Here is a 22559-nt window from a genome sequence, read left to right as displayed (position 1 = left end):
GTATCAATTGATCTCTCAAAGCAATAAGTAGACTTCTTCCTTTTCTATGCCCCAAACTGTGGGGTTAATAATTTAAAGAGATCAGCAATTTAACTGCTGATAGAGAACCTGCAGAATAGACCTGGTGGCTGCTCAAATATTTATATTACAGCGGTACCAGAAATTTAGCTCAAGATAAGACCTCAGTACACCCGAGGCTGTAAGCGCGTGTAGCGCCTATCCCTAATGGATCACAGGGAACGTGCAGAGGGATTCAAGACCAAAAAAAAGCAGTTTTCAGAGCGCATGGAGTTCCACCAAGCCAGATGCACCCAACAGCGTTGCACAGCGGTAGGCAGCTCAGCACACAGCTGGGCACAGCTGGAGGAGCTGGCTGTGGGCTGCCTTCAGGCAGTTTGCCAGCTGCCCGCACAGCAGTCCTGTGGTCGGGTGTGTACAACAGCTCTCCATCAGAGAGTCATACAGAGTCCGTGCAGCCAAGGAAATTAAGACCCAGACCCTCAAAAGCATTCAGGTGTCTAGCTCCTACTATGTGCCTCCATAACCTAAGAGGATGGGGCCTACACAACTTGCTCAGCATCACATGGGAAGTATGTGGGAGTCCAGACTTAACACCCCTTGGCTCAAATTTAGAAAGCGGAGCCTCCTTCTTAGATAATACCCTATAAATATACCTAAGAAAAGAAAAGGAGACATACTGGCTCAGACCAAAGGTCCACCCAGCCCACCGTCCTCCTGTCTCCATAGCAGCCAAGAACACATAAGAGGAGAAAGGAACAGGGACAAGCAATCCCATGTGATACCTCCACCTCTCCTAGCCTCTACCACTTGCTGCTCAGGGACTTCAGGCAGAGGTAGCTACTCCTTATTCAGCAACCCTCTGCAGACTTCTCTCCGATGAACTTGTCTTGTCTCCCCTTGAGCCCAGCTAAACTTCTAACTCCACAGCATCCTCCTCCTGCAAGGAGATCCACGTCCTGCTTATACACCGATTGAACGCAGGTCCTAAAGAAAGAAAGTGATGTATCACAACAGCTCTGGATCTCTCCCGAGAAGACACTGTGAGATGAACTGAAGAGTTGCATACTCTGCATTGTACTTCACAGTGTTCAAACTTGTGAGGTCCTGTTGGGGCAATATAACCAGCGGAAAGAGCAGCAAAGCAGAAGCAAGGGACTTCTGTGGTCCCGTTCAGGCTTCATCCCAGCTGTGTCACTGTGAGGCTTTGGGCAAATCAGTTCATCTCCCCATACTGCTGTATTTCCACCAGTAAAACAACAGACACAACCACCTCCTCAAAGAAACAGTGAAATGATTCATTAGTTAATGTTGGTACTGCGCTTTGAAGAGGCAAAATAGTGCTCCTTGCAGGAAAAGAGCCCTATTTTTGCAAAGCACAGGCTTATCTTTAAGGACATGCAGTCAGCACAGCTCCCGTGTGCTCACCTGAAGTTACACACTTACTTAACTGCTTTCTGCAGATACTTCCTAATACTTCCTCTACAGCAGGAACATCTAAACAATATCATGAAGATTAGCCAAAAAAGCTGTCAGGAATATATTTTTATAAGGAACACTCCTTACTATACAAATAAATGCCAAAATACCACTTAGAGGCTCTGAGATAAATTTGAGGGTTTTTAAGATTACCTGTGAACTACTCCTGCCCGGTGAAGATGTTCAACTGCCAGGATAAGCTGCCGGATATACTTGCGTGCTTCATGCTCCTCAAGTCTTTTTTTCTCATAGATCTTGTGCATCAAGTTGCCACCAGGGCACAGCTCCATGACAAGGTAGTAGCTGTTTTCAGTTTCCAGTATATCCAGCAGCTGAGCAATGTTCGGGTGGCGGATCATTTGCTGGATCTGCCCTTCTCGTCGCAGATTCTTGGTGACATAGGTGTCCTTTTTGGCTCTTTTCTTGTCAATTACTTTCACCGCCACCTAATGAAAAAACAGAGGAGGGGGGGTTGTTAGCAGTCACACCGATGATTTATTGCTTTAACCTTGTATAAACAACCTCAAAATTTAAAAAAAAAAAAAAAAATAAAATCAAAGGATGTCAGTCTCAACTGATACACCATGGTTTCAGGCACAACTGCCCAGGTCAGAGAAACAGCTGCTTTTCCAACTCCACCCCCTCCGCTGACAATTTCTTTCTTTATCCCCTTGTACGATGACAGATAAAAGTTATTGCAAGGAAACAGATAACAAAGGGGAGGAGACAATCTCATTAACCATACCCAAATACTTAGCACACTTAATGGTGGACAATTATTTATTTTCTCTGAAAGTCTTCAGACTGGCATTTACAAGTTGTAAGTGTCATTTTTGGCTGTTCCTGGCTTTCGACATACGACTTGAGTTGATAGGATAATTTTCTCAAACTATAGCCAAATGTTAGTTTTGCATTATTAAAAAGAAAAAATAAATAAGAAAACCAAAATGGTTTTGGTGTCACTCTCCTGGCACATTCTTTCCCCTCTTCTAAAACGTACATGAAAGACGATCCCCTTGTTACTTCTAGAACCGAGCAACTGTGCAAAATCCAAGAAGGCAAAACTTTTCTTTTTTAAATGCAACTTCTCAGTGGCACACCTGCTCAGAGCTGTCCAAGTCAACTGGAGCCCATCATGAAAGTACATAATAAAACTAAGGAGCCTCTGTACCACAGTCTACGGCACGGCACGTGCCAGCGCCTATCCCAGTGCTTTCCTTCTCACTGCTGGGGCAGAATGCCACATGAGAACAAAAGGATGGGAGCGGCTAGGATATCGCTCTTTTCTATGCTTAAAGAATCTGGTTCCTTTTATTGTTTTAATGGATTCACTACCTAGTTGCAATAAAAGTATCTGCCTTTTTTCTGCTTCAAATTTATGGACACTTATTTATTTATTGAGGTTTCTTATTTAGACTGGGTGCTGCAGACTTCCAGGTCATCTGTGCCAGGCAAAGATTTAACAGCTTGTGCCAGCTGAGCAACAAAAGGCACCACGAAATCCTCCTCCCGGCTCCTCCTTTCCTCAGAGCTCTGCCACAAAGGAAGTCCTTCACCGCACGCACCCGGACCCCGCAGCTCGCCCATCATTACCCAAGCGTTTGTCAGGATGAGGGGGGGGCAACATGGTGCTTGGTATCCCTGCTGAATTTTACGTGATGTGAAAAAGTCTGGTTTGCATGGGTACAGGTCCAACAAAACGCACAGAGAATGCCGCGATTCCTCTGCCCCCAAGATGGAGGCACAAAGATGCTGCACCCGCATCTTTGCTGTCTGCCTTGATTTGGCCTTGGAGGATCTCCCGCGTTACCTTACCGCTACAACAAGAAGGAATAACAAACGCGGGGAAAACCTCAGAGTTTTATTTACCCTAGCCTTAACACCCAGACAACAGCACAAGCCCAGGAGGCTTCCCTCCATCTTCAGCTCGTACAACATCCTTCCTCATGGCCAACAAACTAACTACTCGCAGAAAACTCACTTTCAACTACGGCCAATGACATCGTTACAACCCACAGCGCTGCGGGCTGGTGGGCTTCGGCAACAGGGAGACAAACTTACTCAAAGCATACCTGGCCACCTTCCTAGCTTGAGAAAGTGCCGAGCACACATCAAGCACATGACAGCTCCCAGTCTGACTAGCCTTACCTTTATTTTTTTCTGTGAGCAAAGGAAAAGTTAAATTAGTGAACATTTTTGTTTTCCTTTAGAGAACAAAAGCCACAAAAAATATGGTCTGGAAATAAGACAACAAAAATAGATCCAGACCCTTTGACACAAACGCGTTGAATCAAAGTCAAGTTTTATCAGCAGAGGAATTGAAGAATAGAACTACAGAAGTTGTGGCTTCATGGCCTGTCTTAAGAGCCAGCAGTCAGGATCGCTGAGCACGTTATTAGCTGGATACATTTCTGCTGCTAAAAGATCCTTCTGATGAAATACCCTTGATAAAGAGAGAAGGCTGAACACCACGCACGAGACAGCTGCCTGGGTGAAGCCCAGAGCACCATCAGGACCATAAACTCCTGGAAACTACATTCCTGACTAGGCACATTAAAGAAAGATCATCTAGTTGTAAGATAAAACAACAGGCAAATCGCAGCTTAACTTCACAATTTTTGAAAGCCTCAGGTGATTCACCAAGGAAACAGTCTTAAATTAGTATGTTCTTCCATCTAATGAGATAGGACTGAGAACACAGAGGCTTGCATGGATTATTTAGACAGCAAACCACAGAAGTTATTCTGGTGAGGACAAACAAATTCAGGGGTTGCAGAAACATGAGATGCCAGTTTGTTTGCTGCCAATGCAACACATGCAGAAGTTAAAAAAAAAAAAAAAAAAAAAGCTGATCTCTTCCACAGCTGCAGGATACAAAACATGGAGTATTAACGGTATGGAACAGTAATCTGTTATCCATATTGGTAAGTCATCTCCAATTCATTGACCAAAAAAAGCACACCACTAAATGCAGGCACGTCTGCTGCCCAGGCTGAGCACGGCTGTGGGGAGCAGGGGCAACCACCTGAACCCAGGAGACAGAGCCAACTATGTGACTACTTGATGACTTTTTCACTATCACAAAGAATTAGCTTTCTGTGCCTTAGGACAAATTTTCTCCTCGGTTTTGACAGATACTTGGTCAGGCACCCTACCTATCCCAGCCGACAAGCAAAGCCGCTGTCAGACTCACCCTTGACTCTGAGCTACCTTTCCCCCTTCTACGCCCCTTGCATCGGGTCCAAGAGATCCGGCAGCAGAGCTGACAAAGGCGGAAACAACAGTTTTGTTTCGGCAACAGCTTTGCATAGGGGAAAAAGAAGAGTAAAACACCAGTTAAGACTATGGGAGACTTGCATCTCGCACACCAGGCAGGAAACTAGCTTCAGTGCAATGCTGCTTGCTCCTGGGACAGACGTGCATGGACCTTCCCTCCTCGCATAGGTCCGTGCTGCAGCGCAGGGCACCCTGGAAACATCACAGACAGATGCCCCCTTCTCCATCTCTATTCAAAAGCCAGAGTCTTTAAAGAAACCTCTATATATCTAAAGAAAAAAACTGTAGCTGACCCAAACACACAAGCAGCCCACCAACTTTCATACAGATACTCTCCATAACAGCTTTGAGCTTTTGTTCCTGTTCCTCTCTGCTCCTCCCAGGTCTCCTTCCTTACTACTCCTTTCACTTATTCTTCTGTCCTCCTAGTCAATGCCCTTTCCCTTGCACTGCTCTTTTTGCTTTTGCTTTCTTGTAGGATCACTTTGCTTTCCTAAGTGAAATGCACCCCATGGTACAAGGGTTGTGCAAAGGGTCCAGCACTGTCAGGCAGAGCTCTGGTGGGATTTTTTCGCTTGTTCGGGTTTCTTGGATTTTCCCCTGATTTACGATTTATTCTGAAGTATATCGAGGAAATCTAGGGATCAAACTCTGCACTCAGTTACTCCAGAGCTGACTTAGGTAAATATTCCCGATTCTGAGTTCAAAGCTAGACCAAGGCAGGTGAAGACCGAATGTGCCCCAATGCATTTAACACACACAGCCTCCTGTATGGTGTATACGTGCGTGCATACACCTGAAAATTTCATTCATGCAGAAGGAAAAAGCATTCAGTAGAGAAAATACTGTAGATGTTAGATAACCATAAAATAAACACATCTGAGCTTTCATAACCTACTCAAGACATGTCAATTATTCACTTTTGCTCTCCCAAGTTTCAAGGAGGGGCTCTTTGTCTCTGCATCATCTGCATCATGCCTATCTCCTGACTCAAATTCTTGGCCAATATTGGCACAGAAATAAAAAAATCAATGATGAAGCAAGTAATTACTCTGAATATGTAGTAACAGTGGCTCTTGACATTCAACACTGATTTGGCTAAACCTTTGCTGTGTAAATAAACAAACGGTTTCGGTTATTCTGTGTTATGAGGTACAAAGATGAGTAATAGGCCATATTTTTGGTTCCTGAGTCCTAGAATTACACTGTTGGAATGAATTACTTTCCTGAAGTTTATGGTGTGACACATCATATGAGCAATTGCTGCTTCTCTCGATCGTCGCACTAAAATAGTTCAGGTTGGGCTAAAGCGTACTGGAGCGGAGGTGAGGGGGAAGTGCAAGCACCACTCTTCTCCACAGATCGTTGGAGGAGATGGTGACATTGCTTACAGAACCAAGCAGCTAAAATACCATCAGCAAATACAGGCACGTGTCATCACCCAAACAAAGGCACACGTTTGACACACACGGGCGGAGGATTTTTGCCAGCTAGTGTTTTAGGTGGGTTTGAGATTCTGCAAGAGGGAGGCGGGGGGGATGGAGCTGACTGGCACCAAACTGCACAAAAACAGTCACAGCAAGGCCCTGAGAAGAAGCAAAAAGAGAAAATGTAAAGGACCAAACGTTGCCTGGAGAAATCTGGGAGCCACGGCTTCAGTTGCTAGATCACTGCTGCATCCAGAGAAAACACATTTTGCATCCTCTTTGTAAACAGTCATGCCTTGACATGAAATCGCAACAAAGCATGGAAAGTGGCTCACACACATCCTAAGCATGCCCCAGCGTAGCGTCCATACGTCCCTGCAAGAGGCACATTTCACGTCGGGCAGCTCCCCAGACCTGCGTCCCGACAGCACGCCGAGCCCAAGGAGCTGGTGACGGGTCTGCTGTGCCAGGCAAGAGGAACCTCCAGGTGCTCAGTGGGCAGAAGTCAAAGGCAACTTCTCCCCCTCCCCTTCTGCCAGCTATTTGTGACCCCAACAGTAACACTTGGAAAAATCACAGGTCAAGAAGCAGTACTTTTGTTAGTGAGAGAAAGATCTTTGCTTACCCAGCGGACGTGGAAAGGTCTATTCAGATCACTGCCAGACTGCTCTGTAGCAGTGTCGTTTTGTCAGAGTGCGGCTCAGTCTTACTGAGACTTTTTTTTTTCCTTTGGACCAACCCTCCATAAATACTTCTTGGTGCTGAAAACCTGCTTTGAAAACTTGTATTTTTCAACTTCTGTTGTACTTCAATAAGAAATTCAAGGCATGGTATGCCTGTGGTGTACTGCTGATGGGAAACCAAATGTTGGATACCAGGATGAAGCTGAACACAAAAAACTAGGAATATTGGGAGAGAGGGCAGATCCAAGCCTGCTGTAGAACCTGTTTTCGACTACATACAAAATTGATGGAAGGCAATCAGGCTTCTGGTTTTTGGTTGATTGTTCCCCACCTCCCCAAGCTGCAAAGAGCTTTATTCAAGCCATGGTTTTACAGTAAAAACATCTGTCCCGCTACCTAGCTTTCCCTGGTGAATCTCAAGCTTCAACCAGTTAAGGCACATCATGATTCCACCTGAATAAAAACCAAGTAACAACCATATGACCAGCAGTGACTTCAGTCACACGATACGTTAGCACTCGGGAAATCCAGGTCTGAGTTCAGCCTCGGGTTTCAAGCTTGCCAGATCGGATGTCTTTGCACAGGCTCGCTCTTGGCAGAAGGATGCCTCTCAATGGCAGCAAGCCTTCCTGTTTGCCAGAAAACGGGTTTTCTCAATGGCCTGTTTGCTGAGTCAAAGTCAAGGGGTCTTGAACAATACTCACGTCAGACACTTGCAATAACATCTAGAACAGTTTCATAGTAATGGCCCCAGCCTGGCAAATAAAGTTATAACATGTTTAGCTTTACAGAGAACAGAAGAATGCACGTGACCTTGCAAAATCAGGGTATGACATTTTGAGGACCTTTTAAGAGTTTTCCCTACTTACCCAACCACTTGAATTGTTTCCTTCTGCAAATTCTCTCCTACCTTTAAATAAGAGGAAGGCAGTTCCTGCAGACCTCTGCCAAAGGGAGCTCCAGCTGAATTGAGAGGAAATTGGTTTGAATAAGAATCCAGCAAGCACTGTGGGATTTGGCCAGGAGACCAACACGGCACAAGAGAAGCAACTTCAACTATCGGAGGGACTATTCAACTATTGGAGGAACAACCCCCCTGCCTTTTTCTTTTTCTTCCTCCCCCCGCGCCCGCTTTTTTTTGCCAGAGTCTACTTCTGGCAGACCTGCTGGAGATGATGCCAAGCCAGGCACCAGTGCTGACTCTCAGGACCATCCAGGGCCACAGGCCATGGGAGGCCTGGTGCACCCTGACCATTCAGATGAAGTTCAGAGCCGCAGGCTACAGGGTGCAGCTGGGGGACAGTCAACGGGAAGGCCTGAGACTTGGACTTCTGCACCTAAACCCACAGACCTTTACTGTCTGGTTTAAGCTTAGACAAAGAGCTAAGCCACGTAGATATTTTACAGCCATCGTTAGTGCAAGCCCCTCTCCAGCTCTTTTTTGAAGTGCCCAAGAAGGCTTATGCAATGAATTAATTTTCTTTTCTTCCTTCCTTTCAGTGATAGCTGTCTGGCATCACTTGTAGCTTGCTTTGTATTTACCACTGTTCTCACCACAAAAATCTGAGCTTAGTCTTCAAAACCGGCTGGTGATTTTGGGTGGCCAATTCAAATCATATTAAACAGACCTAACTTTGAAGCCTGCACAGTTGTCAGCACAATCCTGAAAGCAATCCCTTCAAGGGTATCTCAGTTTGGGCAACCAACTAGCTTTTCACAACTGAATCCAAGGATTAGAAAGTGCCAACTTCATCCATTGGGTAGTGTTTATTGTTTCCTTTAGCTGTTACAGCTTAGCAAATTTTACAGTACAGCAAAGGAACAATTTTTCTACATAGCAAGTTCCAATATCTCAAGAAATAAAGCACTGAAGAAAACGACCATCCAAGCAAATGCATCCCAGAAATCAATAAACTGTACACCTTCAGAAAGGACCACACATGTCCCACTCGGGATAGAGAGGAATCACAGCTCTTCTGTTAGGACTGTCAGACGCATGAGTCTAGACACCATCGCAGAAACAAAAACTTAACTTTCACCATGGGACTAAACACAACAAAACTGTAAGAAAGGTAACATGCTTGACGTTAGGCATTTGCCAAATTACCTTGCAGCCCATACCACCCAATTCAGAGAAACTGTCTGAAGAGGCTCCCGGGGTGGCATTTTTGGTGGGACTCCCTTCGGCTATCCTGCTTGGCTTCCCAGTTCCCTAACAAATGTTAGCATCCTATTCACCTTTCAAGAACCGCTTTCAAAGAAAGCTGCAGAGCATTTCTGAAAGTATCACAAGAAGGTAACCACTTGCTAACCATTCTGCTTACAGCTTAGCCATTCACTTCAAGGAAGTCAGCAATCGTCCAAACCCACAGCAATGTGTGAAGGCAGACTCTTCCACAAGAATAAGGCCTGTCCTATTTATTAAGGATAGAAAAGGACAACCATCCAGTGACAGCCACCTGATACCTTTTATATTTGCCTTGTATGCTTGCTACGAACGGAATAGGGGGGACAGAGGTTGAGTTAAACATGTGCATGCATGTGCACGTATATGCACTGTGAAAAGGCTGCTCTGTAGCTATACAATTAGGGATGCATTGAGGTTTTACGGTAAACAAGCAGTATCATCTCTTTGCTTCACACTTGAGTGGCGATGTTCGGTCTTTGATAGTTTTTGTATCTGCTCTTTGTAGGCCAGCTGAATGTATACTTTTTCTTTTGTATTTGCTCTGACATTAGTAAAATCAGCATCAAAAAAGGTAGAGAGGAGTCACTTCTGTTAAAGTATTCTCTTTTCTTCTGCGTCTCTGACAGCATAAGCCAAGAGTTTTGAGCTTAGCAATACATAAAACCAGCTGCTGTAGAGACGAGTACAGGATAAATGTCTCAGTAGGCAGGAGGCCACTCTCTCTGTTGGCAGACTAGACACAGTCGGGAAAGCTTGAAATCAGCCCCCGAAGAAATATAAACTCTTCTAAACAAGAAAGTAGTTCCAAGTATGCTCACTCGTATACTTCAGATTCAGGGTAGCTTGAACGGAAAGAATCAAATCGCCAGGGGATAAAAAGAAAATCTTACCATTACCTACAACCCAAAGACGACGGTATCCAGCAATGCAGAAAAGGATTCAGGAGTATTTTAGATAAGCAAATGAATGTAAGCCCTCTTGATGCCACAGCCAACTTAAACATAATCCCTAAAAGCATAAGCAGGATGTATTTGTTAAAGTAAGAAAAGGTATTAATCACACCTGTCCAAGGCACTGGGGACTATTACTAGATTACTGTATCCAGTTCTGGTGCCAGTAATTAAAAAATGATGTTAAAAATTTGGAAAGAGTTCTGAAAAGAGCTTCAGGAACAGTCTGAGGTCCAAGAACTGTTTGTCGTAGTAACTGACTGAAGCTCAAAATATTTAATTAGGAGAACGTTAAGCACTGACTTGATGATTTTCTGCAAGTGCCTACACGAGGAAAAGATTTCTGATAACAGAAAGCTCTTTAATCTAATAAAATAAAAATTAACTTTCCAAAAGGTAAATTGGGCAAACTCAGGCTATAAACACAATCCATATTTTTTTAGGGGCAGTGAAGTAATGATAGAAACATCTTATCTTACAGAGATGAATGTAGATCTTGAATTCCCCGTCCCTTCTTAAAAGTATGCAATAGCTCAACAAAACTTTGATTCAGATACTCCTGAAGAGAATATTGGGGCTCGTCTTCTATAGGACGTCAGGCTATATGATTGCTGTGATCCCTTTGGGCTTCAGCACCTGTACGTATGCGAAGACTCTCTGGTCCCTGCAGAGAGCGGCGGGGGAGAAGGCACGACACAGAAGGATGGGGGTTGACCTAGGCAAGATGCTCTGGGAGCCGTCAGTCGTCACATCAAGGGATGTAAATTCTGCTCTCTGACATCTTTGCTGGAGCTCCCCAGCACAGAAGACATGAAGTGTCATGAGGAGCCATGCAAATATTGCTGCTGCTGCAGACAGCCCAACTCACCCACGGCTCTGCTGCTGACGGTATTGGCACAGTCAAATTAGTGTTTCCACGGGGAGACAGAGTTTTGATGTGTCGAGGCACTGGTGTTTGTAAGGACATACTACAGGGTTGCTCCCGCTATGCTAAGAGCAAGGGCAGACTACGTGAAGGTTTTAAGACTGTCAATATTGCAAGGCTGTGTGCACAGACTCCTCAGGGCTTCCTCACGCCCTGCCTTAGTGCCCTTCCACACGGTACGGCATCCCCCGTATTTCTGCAGCTCTTCCTCCCTTTTCCTCCTACTTCAGCCAGGAAGGAAGGAAACAGTGGAGGTGACTGCTGATTTCACACATGACTAATGCCTTGTCTGATGTGGTCTGTTTCCACAGAGCAGCTGAGCTTCACTGAAGGAGAGCCATGCTATGCCATATTTCTCTTCAACATGCTTTTTACTTCATGTCATATTTATGAGTAACTTCATGCCGTACTTCACGGGCAACTATTGTTACCCTCTCCTGGACATGCTTCTGCACCGCTGTTTCCGTAAAGCCAGCTGCCCCCTTCCCTCTCATCTTCTGCTTCACTCCCTTTTCAAACAACTGACAGACAGACATATTCTTATCTGCTAGCATGTCTGCCACCTGAAATGGCCAGACCTTCAGAGCACTGGGACCAGCAGGAGATGGTTCTGAGGCAAGGAGGATGCCACAATTCTGCCCCTACCCAGCCGCTCTGAACAGAAACCCCGACGAATTCCAATTTTTCCTTGGTGCTGTATGTCCAAAACAGCAGAATTTGTACAGCGCATGGATGCCACAGGGTCGCAGCACAGCCCGGGAGCCTGGGAAGCAGGAACCTGCATGGCCACAGCACAGCCCCATCCACGGGAAGGAATGCACGGCTTGCCTTGAGCGGGTCATGGAGGGGATGTCTCTCGCCTCTGGCAGAAAGAAACAAATTCCAGTGACCTTCCACTGATCTCTCCTGGTCAACTAATTAATGGGGTAGCCATAACTGCATCCCCCGAGGGAGAGGAGTACATTTTTACCTCGCTGGCCTCTAAAGATATCTACACAAGTCAAGAGAGATTACGCAGAGACTGATGGAAGTAGTGGCGGCAGAAAGCCAGACGCAGAGATACATGAGGACGCACTAAAGAGGTTCCAAAATAAATCCTTATGAGCTTGTCAAAGCCAGTCTCCGGGCCGGAGACGTCCCCTGCAAGGAGAAAGCGTGCCTCTCAATGCCTGGGACAGCTGGGTTTGCCTTGCCATTGACATGTAAAATATTCATCAAGTATCACTTTCCAAATACTAGCTGTTTTTCGGAAAAGGGCTTTTTGACCGCCGTTCATAAGGTAAGAGTGACACGCCGAAACACCGCCCAGCACTTAATGTGAAAACTCTGAGCTCAGGGCATGACCAGCTAACGAGAAAGACATCTTCCAGGGCCTGTCACACGAGCACACGGGGAGCCTGACGCGCAGTCACTGCGGCAGATGGAAAACCCGTTCAGACCAGCAAGGTCCTTATTTCACATCGATGGAAGTCGATGGCTACTCACAACCCCTCACGGAGGAGGCCAGCGTGGCAACGGCTGGAAAGCAGAGGTCCTCTCCACCCAGACGTGGCCCTCATAGGCTGTCGGGACAAGAAGCAGCTGCCAGAGCTGAGCTGATGCCTCAGCTGCAAGCGAACCGTATCCCATCCAGCTGTTTCTGATAAACCATAACTTGCCTTCCTAATGCTGAAAACTTCTTCTGTCACCGTGAGATGGATGAAGATCTCAGGTTACGTGTGGGGAAGCAAAAGCAGAGGAGCAATACCAAATGACATTCCTCCAACACCGATCCCTACAGGAGAAATCTGGCGGCTCATGCCGCTTCCCATTTTCCTCATCGCGGACTTATAATGTGTTTCATATTAAATAGTCCCTGTTTCACATTTTAGTCATCAAATGCATAACTGGCCTTATGGAAGACTAAGTGTCCCTGATTTAAAGCGCTTTAATACCAATATAGCTTTATGGCTTTAAGGAGGAAAAAAAAAAAAAAACCAACCAAAAAAACCCAAGAGCCACTGCTTTTGAGGCCCAGGTAATACCCTCCTTTGTAGTGATTTAAAACACAGTCAATAAAATATTTACAATTGTTGGGAGCCAAAAGAAGGGTGCCTCCAGTAAAGTTTATATATATAAATAATGTTCTCTCCCTTAGCTCTGTGGACATTATTCACAGAAAATAAATTTATTCTCCGAAAAAAATGTTTCCATGACAATCTTCCACAACAGGCAGAGAGCAAAGGAACTTTATTATATATAACTTACTTTTTTTAGTTCTCTTTGTTGCAATGATTTTTCTCATAGCACTGGTAGCACTGATCTCGCACTGCACATGAGAAGAGCCCTGCTGGGCCTAGTGTTAAAGGTGTTGCACCTAGAGCTCAGCAGTGCAATAGCGGAGCAAAGCATTGACAGAAAAGGAAACTTTGGTCAGGGCAGCACCAGCTTTCTGTTCATTTTTTGCAGGTGGTCTCCTTGGGGGGCCATGGTAACTCCTCCCAGACTTTCTGTGAGGACGAGGTTTGGTCCTGCTCCCTGCAAGCACGGATCCTAAATGCAGATCAACACACAGGTTTTGCAGCCATTCACCTCATCAGCTTAGAAACGGGTACCTCCATCCTAGCATGGGCCCCAGAGCCATGCTTGTGATGGTGGCTTCTCTCTTAGTCCAGTAAAGCTTACTGGAAAAACCTACCCGGTTCTCTTCACCAGCACAACCTCCATCAGCCCACCTAAAACACTGGCACCACTAAGTTGGTACCCTCGAGGAGATCAGCCAACAGATAACCCATCGGGGAAGCACAGCAGAAGTCTTACAGAGCCACAGAATCAAGAAGTTCGGGGTTTTTGCTCTTCAGCTTGTCTGAAAATAACAGCTAAGCCAATCTGGAGTTGAAGTAATGCAAAGTGTGGCTACGTGGCAAGCAGCAGAGTACTCGAGATGGTCTGAATCTAGCCAGCGCTGGTTTGCTTTGGTTTGGTTGTATCCTATGCTGCTATGTGAGCACCAACACCGCAATCCACCGAATTCCTCTTCTGGCTGGTATCTACCTAATCATTGGCTTTGGACAGTTTTAGATGCTTCTCCATAACCTTGAAGAGTACCGTAGTCAGCACGTAAACTCTCAGCTCATTTTTATGTTGTCGTTCATACAACGCAACAGCTCAGGTTTTAGACATACTATTACAATTCAGTTGCCAGAAGGTTTGTCACACCATCTCACGACTGCTTTCCTTCTGGGGTTATATCCTTGTGAAGAGTAAGTGCTGCTCATTAGTAACCTCCATTTTCCCAAGTACAGGCTAACAAGTAACTCACGAGGGCAGAGAAGCAAAGATGCCTAATGTGTTATGTCCGCTGAAAAGCGTGAAGCTACGGTAGCATTCTCCACCTCATTGGTGTAAAAGGAGATATGGCAAACTGCAGGACGTAGAAAGCAAGACATACTTTAATTACCAAGACATTTATAGGTAACGTGTGCCTACAAAAACAGGCATACAGCTTTACATATCATTAAATATGTTAAAAATACAAAACTTGCAAGAACAAATACAAGGATCCAGATGTGAGCGTCACATAAGAACTACACCTGGTGTTAATTCAACCTAAACACTCTGCTTCCCTCAATCCTGCATATGCCACTAAAATTATAACAGTCTATACGAAAAGCAGCACATTGCTGACATGCACTGTTAGTAACATCCTTAAAACTGCTGAATGTAAACTTGAAAGCAGATTATCTCAAGAGGATAAGCAACTGCCACATGTGCATCAATTCAGCTCACTGCAGAACAAGTTGCAAGCTACAGCTGAAAAATATTAAAGCAATCTTCCTGGAAGACAGACTGCACTAATGAACAGGCTCTCTTGCCTATTAAAGCCTATTCCCACTTACGCCAAGTATGCAACATAGAAAAGGGTTGGAGGGAAGAGCGTGGCTTTATATCAAGTGCCTGATGCAACTGGTTATTCTCCAGATGAACAGTTAGCAGGTGATCATATAGCAAACTGAGCAGGTAGGTGCACATCAGCAGTTTGGCATTTATTCTGCTTACGCTCGAATTCTTGCACACTCCATTAAGACGTATCAGGGAACCCTGTGCTGACACAGCAACCAACCTTCTGGTCCTGCTTCCAGCCAAGGCCTCACTGATGCCACTGCAACCATGACAGTGTCCTTCAAATCATTTTCTGAAGTATCGTATGTTAACAAAAGCATATGTTTAGTAGCTTCAATACAAATTATGCAGCTGCACACACACACACACACCTCTGTGAGAAGAATAGTGTCAAAGCTGTGAAAGCAAACACTTAGAAGCAAGGAAATGTCAAAATTCAGGCTGCAGAAACACCCTCATTTTATTCCCTCAGTGCATATAATTAAGAGTGGCGTATCATCCAGGTGCAACAGTTGGCAGCTGTTAATAAAAGTGAACAGCAGCCTGGGAGAAAGCCACCATGCAGATTTGCAGTAAGCACTTTTCAAAACAAGCTCTTTTTTGATACAGATAAAATTTAAAAATCTGTAGAGAAACAGGTAAGAAGAGAACTACTAATGAAATACTTACAGTGAGAGGACAAACGCATCTAGGAAACTGATATGCAAGTATCATTGGAGGAAGAACATGAAATAACAAATCAAATTTCAAATTAAGATCCTGTGGCTTTACCCTCTGAGCCACTGAAAGCAATGAAGGCATTCCAAGTTTTACAGTTTTACCTAAAACCTCACGATATTTGGGGGACAAAAAAAGGAAAGGGTTGAACGGAAAGGACCAGTGACCACCTTAGAAACTCAACTTTTGTTTGCAGTGAAGTAACTTCCTGGCCTATTTGGTTGGCAAGATGGTTTGAAAGTGACCCCACACACACACTCACGGCCCCCAAAACTCAGAAATGAGACAAAGGTACAGATCCTAGAACTATATATGAGTATACACTAAATTTCCCAGGTTTTAAGCCAGCATTACTACTTGGGTAACCCTGGATCTTGAGATATGGAGAAGGTTGACAACGGCAAGTCCCAGCGCAGAAGCCCTCAATGGGAAGCCCCCAGCAGTGTTGGTTCCCCAGATGCAGAGCAGCGATGCCGCAGGGGGAGGCACGGTTACCAAGGGCATTAATGGGGCAAGACCTCACTTGCCAACACACCCAAAGGCCTTTGGCCACCAAGTCAAGTCTCCATTCCCTGAAGTCGATGGTGGAAGACACAGGAAAACAGTGAATTTACTCAAGACAAAATTAACACCGTGACATGTGAAAGCGTATATGGCATCGTAACATCTGCTGTTGTCTACTGGCACCACTTTTGTCCATATTTCGCTGTGTACACTTGCCTATATTCTCTTAAACAGTTGCTTGAAGATAGAAATTGTGCAAAACGAGTCGGCCCAGCCTTTGCTTTGGGTAACAGGTCCTGTTACCAGGACTGAGATGGGAGCTGCCTCCTCCATCCTACCCGAGAAGGGGACAGAAGGGTCTGCAGTGGGAGGGGGCTTGCAATGGGAAAGGTGGGGTGCAGGGCCAGGGACCGATACTGCAGCGTACGGACTTCTCTATACTCTCACTTAGGTAAATTCTGCTTAAACTGACAGCCTGTGCCTAGTCACGGGAAGCATTTTAGGAGGCTTGGCTGATGTAGAGCAGTCACGTAACCTGCCTGACTGCCGCTCCACCTCACATGGACTCCCTGGCCGTGGCTCCAGCCCCAGTCGCTCCACACCTACCGAAAAGGCGGGGAGCCACACCGCTCCCCCTGTGCTCATCGAAAAGCGCTTCGGAAGGCGAAAGCAGGGCACGAAGTTCGCACAGAAACGCGCCTGCTACGCCAGTGTATAATTTTGCACAATGCACGCAGCGCAGCGTGCCGCGAGCGGTCGACAGCCACGCAGGAGCCCTTTGGAAACACTTCCCTCCTTCCAGGAGGGCCCGCCGGGGCAAAAGGCGTTTCCAGCTCTCTGCAGGGAGGCTGCTCTGCCCACCTACCCACCCAGCACCTCCAGGGTGCCCAAACACACCTCTTCTTCTTAGGTTTTTTTACCTCTTTAATACAGAAATGCATTCTGAACACAAACTCTTCTGTGACAAGGCCACTTTTAATATTAATTGCTTTGCCTTCATAGAAGAAACTGGTAAACTGTATTTTTAGCTGCTGCTTCCCACTGTTGCAGAAAGCCACTTGACTAACTGTAACTAAAAATGTACCTTTTTCAAGCCTAACAATAACGCTAAAGAAAACGATAAACAAATTTTTTGGTGGATGAGAAATCGAATTATTCAATTTGCCTCAATGACTCTTTTTTTGTAGTGCTAAAGATTACACCTAAAAGTAATTAAATGTAATCTCGGTTCAAGTTTGTTTATAAGAACTTTGGCTCAATATATTGTCAATACATTGTCACTCCGCAATGCTATATGGAGTTATTCGGACATATCATCAGTGTCCACAGCAGATAAGACAATCTATTCAGTCTACTAATAGAGCCTCATACCACCCCCACCGCAGTGATGGCAACATAATCTCGGCTGTCTAAAAATGCAAAAAATATTGCCTTGTGATATCTGCCTTTGCCCAATTCCCATCGCCCGGTGATTGACCCTTCTGAGCCCCAAGCAGAAGGCTTGAAGCAATCTGAGAGTATATTGTGCACAGGCTCCCAAAGTTAGCTGAATAACAATACAGCTAACTCAGCGGGGTTTCAGAACCACAATTTGAAGCTAAATTGGCTTGCTCTTCATAGAGGAACTATGTTTCCTTAGGATTAGCAATAAAGACTGCCTGAGCTGATCTGACAAATCAGCCTTTTACCCAAAAATGTCAGATTATAGGCTGCGATATTTTTATTCAAAAGCAATGGAAAGAATAATCTGTTCAACATTCTCCTGCACTCAGCTAAAATACACTTAATTGCATCAGGCACTACCAAACATTTTTCAAGCCCAGAAAATAATAACATGCCTGACATTATGGCAACACAAACCGCAAGAAGTACTGTCAAAGATTTGACTTCACGTCCAATGCTGAAGACGTTCATAGAGAAGGTTTAAAAATCTCACCTTAGCTCGCCCTCTCGTGCTGCTGGTTCCCGTCCCACACAGGTCACTCAAAACCCACCTCCATCAAACTGCCCTCGAAGCAGCTGGTAAAGTAACTAGCTTTCGGCCCACAGTATATAACATCTCATGCTCTCTTGAAGACCTCTTTAGCTTCTAGCAATTTCAGGGTGAGGTAATGGCAGATTTTTGGCATCCACTCCGCATTGCCTTGATTCTGTACAATGCATTGTGTCAGTGCGATGGATCCGAGCCTAGCTGGGGACTCATTAATCCACAGATTTCATTTCTAAACACACAATTTTCTGAAACAATAATGCGCATTAACTCCTCCGGAGTTGCTAAAGTCTGCTGCAAATCAAAACCTGTTTGGGCCCCCCTGACTGAAGTTAGCTGTTTCAGTGACCATAAGGGCCCGGGCTCTGCCAAAACAGCTACCAGACATAAGTAGTAAGACCTCTACCTTACACTATTATGGCATTTTTATTGAAATTTAGGCAATGCCCTTGCTCAACAATGGCTTTACAAGACAAAAATCAGATGTCGGGTTTTTTTTGTTTTGCTTTCAAAATACATGCAGGCACTAATCCTGGAATAATAGGCTCATAAAACATCAGCTTAGAAAAATGCAGCAATTACACTGATCCAGCGAGCTGTCCACGGGAGACGGCTTTGTTTCCACATTTTGCTTCGCTGAACTCCACTTGCGAGCGTATTAAGTATACACTCCTGCAGATTAACTTTTCCTCTGCAAGTGAGCGGACTGGAAGACTATACACGGCCAATTTCTGGCTCACCCCATGGAAGGAGGGACAGCATCAGGCCCTTATGGAGCAATCTTCTCTTCCAGCCTCTGGAGAAGCATGGTGTCACTCTTGGGGGATTCTCCCAAGAGTGGATGGAGGTGGGTAGGAAGAGATGACAGAAGGTAACCGTCACATGCAGCTACTGATGCCATGTCTCAGACAGCTCCGTTAACTCCAGCCTGACTTTGGCCACCTGATGTCTGGCGGAGGAGGTCTGTGCTGAGCGTCGGTGGCACCTGGGCTCAGATGCTGGCACTGTCATACCTAAGCCCCCAGCGCCTGGTCCGCTGTTCACCGAGATTTCTCGGAAGGCACAAATATAGCTTAATCAATGGATCTGGCCCTTCATGTATCAAGATGCTCTTGTGGAAGCACTTTGCCATGGAGATAAAACATTTTTTATGTAAAATATCCTCTTCCCACAGAACCTCCTCCCATGACCTGCTGCCACCGGTCCCCACTCTCACGCTGCCTTGCACTTTCGCTCCCCATCCCCTTCCACCCTTGCCAGCCTCAGCCTCCTCTCTGACACAGCCTTGCACTCCGAAAGAAAGGAGTCCGGGTAAGCAGATGTTTTTCTTCTCTTCCTCATATCACAGGCAGAGCTCAGTCGCCCGTGGTGGGCTCCATGTAGGCAGAGCTGCCGGCAGCTGTGAGGCAGAGCCAGTTTGGGCACGTTTCAGCTGCCTTTGGCTGGAGGCCACACAAAAGCTTGGCAGAGGAATATGCCCAGAAGAGCTGAGTGTCCATCAGCTCTCTACGCGGGGTGAAATTCTCACTTGGGGTCATGCGTGGGACGGAAAGCATTCACCCCTCCAGTTAGAGGGAGGAACCTCACTGAGATAGGACCTCACTTGAATCAAATCATTAATTACTCTTATCTCCTACCCATTAACTCAAATTGCTTATCCATAAATACCTGGAATTAAATAGGTGGATTTTCTGGGAAGATGGACCTTTTGATTAGTCAATTTGAAACTATGCGACTGATCTTTCACCCACTGAAGTCGACAGCAAGAGCTTCCTTTGATCCCATGGTACAAGACCAGGTCAGATGGAGCTCAGGGATCATCACGCCTGTCCACAAATACGGACGCGGTGGCTCAGCAGGAAGGAAGCGTGATTCTCCTAGAGTTTCTGCTTGTCACTTTGTCACAGTGTGTGTTATTCAAGACACTGAGGGGACCAAAAAAAAAAAAAAAAGCAGCAGGCCTGGGAGCTGAGACAGAGCGGCGCGTGGTGGGTCTTTTTATTTTTTTCCCCTCTTAACAGACTGAGATAAATGTAGCAATCCAAAAACGTGGAGGTGGGAAGGACGTGTGTGTGCATGTGCCTTTTATCAACTGGAGGATCATTGGATGTATCTGTTACCAAGGAGAAGCACACGCTTGGTAACAGAAGAGAGCAAAAATTTTTTTCTTTTGCATTCCTATATGATAATCATCACTAACCTTATCATTTTTCTCATGATTAAATTCGGAGCCCTACATTAAATCTCACTCCGCGACAAATTTACTGGAATGAAAAAAGAAAAGGAAAAAAATCCAAGAGTGCAGGAATGCAAGCTACCGAGATGCAATCGTACCAGCAGCACATTCACAGCGCTGCTAGAGCTGGAGGAAATTACACTGTACTTAGCCCCAACTGGTCCAAGGAGCTTTCAGTAACAATAAGGCGTCCCGCTTTGGGCAGCCCTCCGTCAAGGATCTGCTAAAACAGAGGCAGAAGTCAGATAGCTCCAACAACTCTTCATCGGGGGGGCCCTAGGCGGGCTCGTCCTTGCTGTTTACCGCCCAGCCAAGCCCCTGCTACTCTTTAGAATGTTGTGACATATCCCGATTGATGGGTAGAAGCCTCCACTGAAGGGTTCTGGATAATAACAAAAAGCAGAGACCCTCCACGGACTTTTGTTACCAGCACCCTGGGGAAAAAAAACCTGCAGGGTGCATGTCGCATCTTTTGCCGTGCAGCGATACCAACAACTTCTAACCGCCGAGCTGTACCCCCTCCTGCAGACACACGCAGCATCTCCCATCGCTTTGATGAGCAAGAAGTACCTGCGTGTACCTACCTAGACGCTAAATGTCGCGACTAGACTGCACACAGCGACTGCTCCTCAGCAATACAGGTCTCACCATTAAAAACACACTTCTGACCAAAAAACCAAGCAAGCAAACAGGGGACCAAAAAAAAAAAAAACCAAAACAAAACAGGTCAAGGCGACTAAAGTATTTCAAGAGGAAAGCAAAACTACAGCCACGGAAATCTCAGTATGCGAAGGGAGGGAAGCGCCGTTTCCACGCCCGCAGCGTGCGGCAGCACGGCGGGGAAGTTGGGAGACGGGTGCCCGGGGGAGCCCCGCGCCGCCCCCGGCTCGGCGCCCCCCGGCTCGGTCTCTCCTTCGGGGGCTCATCCTCCCGGCCGGCCGAGACCCAGCGCACCCATCTCACACCGCCACCCCCCCACCCACACGCACACACACTCCCCGGGGTGCCGGCAGCCACCCGAGGGGTGCTGGCGGCCCCGGTCGGGGCGCGGTACCTTCTCTCCGGTGAGCACATGCAGCCCCTCCCGGACCTTGGCGAAGGACCCCTCTCCCAGCTTCCTGCCGATCAGGTAGTTGCCGACCCGCTTGGTGTGCTGGAAGTCGCGGAGACGCTCCCGCGGCGCCGCCGCCGCCGCGCTCAGCCAGGCGGCCAGGAAACTGCCCTCCGCGCCCGCCGCCGCCTTCCGCGCCTCCCCGCCGCCGCCGCCGCCGCCCGCCACCGCCGGCGGCTCGCTCAGGAGCCCGTCGCCCGCCGCCGCCGGCATGCCCGGCCCTGCCGCCGCCGCCGCCGCCGCTGCCCCTGCCGCGCCGCCTGCCCCCGGCCCGCGGGGCGGTCACCGGGCGGGCAGGAAAGTTGCTCGGGGGAGCGCGCCGCCGGCCAGGCTGGGGCGGAGGGGCGGGGGGGCGGAGCGGGGCCGGCGGGGGGCCGGGGCTGGGGCGAGCCGGCGGCGCGGTGCCCCGGGCTGCCGCCCCTCATTGGATCCGGCGCCTCCCCGCCTCCCGCCCGCCGCTGCTCTGCCCCGCGCCGGCAGCGGCTGCAGGCGTGAGGCTGCCGCGCCGAGCGGGGAGGAGGGGACCGGGGGAGGGAGGGCCGGGCGGAGGGAGGGGGAAAGGGCTCATTCAGTTTGAATTTGCGGTAATTTAATCCGCTCGCACGCGGCGGGAGCAGATGCGATCCAAACCCGGCAGCCTGGGTATGTTCAAATCCGGCTGGCCTCTCCTCCGCCCCGCACCCCGAACCGGGGGTAGCAGCGCACCCCCCCCGGAATTAAACCAGGGGTCCCGGCTCCCGGGCAGCGCCGTGACTCCGTCTGCCTGCGGCTCTGTTTTATTGCTGCCCGGGAATATCTTTTGTGCCGCTTTTCCCCACCTTCCTTCCCGAGCACGTTTCCTGAGTCTTGCTCACCCCCGTGTCGGGGAAACGTGCTACCGCCACGCGATCGCGATCGCGACCGCCCCGCCCGCTGCTCCGGCGGGCTCCGGCGGGCTCCGGCCCCGCTCCCCGCCTCGTTCGCCACCCTCTTCTCCATCTTATGCCTCCCGGCCCTCTGCTCTCCTCTGCCGGCGGCGTCCCCCCCCCCCCCCGTTTTGCAGCGCGGGGTTCCTGGCCGAGCTCCCCCCCCCTCCGGCACTCTGCATCCCCCAAATGCTCTCCAGGGCTCGGTGGACCGGGAGGGAGGAGGCGACCTGGGCACCCATCCGCCACCGGCTGCGTCCAGGGGACA

General features: G+C 47.6%; 1 protein-coding gene across 2 annotated transcripts in view; it reads right to left on the bottom strand.

Annotated features, from left to right (window-relative positions):
• HUNK (hormonally up-regulated Neu-associated kinase) overlaps positions 1–21860 on the bottom strand; it is a 60028-nt gene extending 38168 nt beyond the window's left edge. For both annotated transcript variants that reach the window (XM_072845254.1, XM_072845263.1), the window contains exons 1-2: positions 21330–21860; positions 1651–1943 (exon numbers count right to left, since the gene is read on the bottom strand). In XM_072845254.1, the coding sequence (XP_072701355.1) occupies positions 1651–1943; positions 21330–21599 (563 nt within the window). In that variant the 5' untranslated portion in view covers positions 21600–21860. The remainder of the gene's footprint in view (positions 1–1650; positions 1944–21329) is intronic.
• Positions 21861–22559: the final 699 nt, after the last annotated feature.

Source organism: Ciconia boyciana, chromosome 1, assembly GCF_034638445.1.
Source record: "Ciconia boyciana chromosome 1, ASM3463844v1, whole genome shotgun sequence".
Lineage (NCBI taxonomy): Eukaryota > Metazoa > Chordata > Aves > Ciconiiformes > Ciconiidae > Ciconia > Ciconia boyciana.
This window is presented reverse-complemented; position numbering and strand designations above follow the sequence as displayed.